General features: G+C 51.9%; 1 protein-coding gene across 1 annotated transcript in view; it reads left to right on the top strand.

Annotated features, from left to right (window-relative positions):
* sarm1 (sterile alpha and TIR motif containing 1) overlaps positions 1–1445 on the top strand; it is a gene marked incomplete at both ends in the record, with an annotated part of 4375 nt that extends 2930 nt beyond the window's left edge. The window contains 3 exons of the mRNA XM_043684917.1: positions 207–213; positions 687–922; positions 1343–1445. Coding sequence (XP_043540852.1) covers positions 207–213; positions 687–922; positions 1343–1445 — 346 coding nt within the window. The remainder of the gene's footprint in view (positions 1–206; positions 214–686; positions 923–1342) is intronic.
* Between the last annotated feature and the right edge of the window lie 1022 nt (positions 1446–2467).

The following is a 2467-nucleotide window of genomic DNA, read 5'->3' on the forward strand; positions in this document are numbered from 1 at the left end:
GTTTGATGGGGACAGTGTAGAGGGATCTTTACTCTGTATCTAGCCCCGTACTGTCCCTGTCCTAGCAGTGTTTGATGACAACAGTGTAGAGGAAGCTTGACTCTGTATTTAACCCCGTGCTGTCCCTTTCCTGGGAGTGTTTGATGGGGACAGTGTAGAGGGAGCTTTACTCTGTATCTAACCCCGTGCTGTCCCTTTCCTGGGAGAGTTTGATGGGGACAGTGTAGAGGGAGCTTTACTGTGTATCTAACCCCGTGCTGTCCCTGTCCTGGGAGTGTTTGACGGGGACAATGTAGAGGGATCTTTACTCTGTATATAATCCCGTGCTGTCTGTTTCCTGGGAGTGTTTGATGGGGAGAGTGTAGAGGGAGCTTTACTCTGTATCTAACCCCGTGCTGTCCCTGTCCTGGGAGTGTTTGACGGGGTGAACAGTGTAGAGGGAGCTTTACTCTGTATCTTGCCCCATGCTGTCCCTGTCCTGGGTGTGTTTGATGGGGACAGTGTAGAGGGAGCTTTACTCTGTATCTAACCTGGTGCTGTCCCTTTCCTGGGAGTGCTTGATGGGGGCAGCAGTGTAGAGGGAGCTTTGCTTTCAGATTAAAAGAGAAGAGGGAACTTTACTCTGACTGTGACCAGTCATTTTGAACAAGATGATTGAAGTGACAGAGACTATTTCTCTCCTTCAGGTTTCTTCGGGAATTGAGGGAATTGAAGACTTATGCTAATTACTCGAGCTGTGACCCGAGTAACCTCGCGGATTGGTTGGGGAGTATTGACCTTGGCTATCGGCAGTATACCTATAATCTGGTGCATTGTGGGATTGAGAGGGCCACTTTACTCGGAGTGACAGACAGACAACTCGAGATGGATTGTCGCATTGAGACAGGATTCCATCGATCCAGGATTCTTGCTGCAGCACAGGGTAAAGGGGTCAGCAGGGATCGGGCAACACAAAATGGACACAATCGCACAGAACGAAGCTCAAACCATCCCCACACCCTCAGCACTGACCCTTTGGCAGTGCGGCACTCCCTCAGCACTGACCTTCTGACATCGCACAGAACGAAGCTCAAACCATCCCCAAACCCTCAGCACTGACCCTTTGGCAGTGCGGCACTCCCTCAGCACTGACCCTCTGACAGTGCAGCACTCCCTCAGCACTGACCCTCTGACAGTGTGGCGCTCCCTCATCACAGACCCTCCGACAGTGCAGCACTCCCTCAGCACTGACCCTCCGACAGTGCAGCACTCCCTCAGTGTGGATTGTGTTGGGAGGGGCCTGTGTGCAGTGAGGGTATTTTGCCTGTGTGTTGGTTGATGGGAATCTGTTTGGGTCTTGCAGAGTTGCTGCCTCCCTGTGTGAGTGAGGTCTCTCAGCAGCCCCCTTCTGAAGACCCCGATGTCTTTATCAGTTACCGACGGACGACAGGTTCTCAGCTGGCCAGGTAGGTGTCAATGTGTGTGTGTGTGTGATCATGGTTTGTGTTGGTATACCTGGTGGGCCAGCTGGGAATATTCAACTCTGCAGGATCCCGGGAAACAAAATCAGGTCCGTCAGCACCTGCCTCCTGATTCAGTTCTGATGTGGATAATTCCTCTTGTCTTATTATCCACTCCTGACACATGGACATTGCTTGTCGGGTCCAGCATTTACTGCCTGTCCCTAGTTGCCCCTTGAGAAGGTTGGGGGGGGGTGGGGGTGAGCTGCATTCCTGAACTGCTGTCGTCTCTGCCCTCCATGTCTGGAATATTGGAAACGTATGGATTCCTGTTTAATCACTGACCTTCCACAGCCCTGGCTGTTGGAGACTTGGAAGTATTTCCCAGCTTCTCAATGAAAGAACTGCATGCATCTCATTCCTTCAGGGACTGTGTTCTCAGCTCCTAAAGCCCCAGAGAGGTGAACCCGTCCTCCCCGCACTGACTGGGGAGCCCCGTAAATAATCCTCTTTCTTTCTGTTCGATTTCCTCAGATTCTTGTAAACTCTCAATACCCTGTCACATTGCCCGACAGAGACAGCAGCTTTTGAAATCAGGAACTCCCCCACATCTCCTCTCGCTTGCTCTCTGAACCGTCCCTCTGTTAAAGGGTCAGTAACGTGCTTTAGGGAGGGTTGGTCCTGACCCAGTCTGGCTGCATAGGTGACTCCAGTCCCCGCAGTGACCTTGGAGACAGGCAGTAAGCTGGTGCTATCAGACACACACACAATGGTTGCAGTTCTGAAAGCAGACTGGCCCCTAGGGTGTATTGGAGCCATTAGCATTGCACAATAGAAGGTGCCCTTGACCTTTCCCCTCACATCCCCCGATTGAAGTAAACCAGGACTGGTCCGTTTGTGAGAGAGCACGGGGTCAGAGTGTCCTGGGTGCTTCAACTTGTGATGATTCTTGCTCTCCCTCTGTCTGTCTCTCACCCTCACCCATTCTCTCTCTCCCCCTCTCTCTCTCACTCATTCCCATTCTCACT

The sequence above is a fragment of the Chiloscyllium plagiosum genome, unplaced genomic scaffold (assembly GCF_004010195.1).
Source record: "Chiloscyllium plagiosum isolate BGI_BamShark_2017 unplaced genomic scaffold, ASM401019v2 scaf_37901, whole genome shotgun sequence".
Classification (NCBI taxonomy): Eukaryota; Metazoa; Chordata; class Chondrichthyes; order Orectolobiformes; family Hemiscylliidae; genus Chiloscyllium; species Chiloscyllium plagiosum.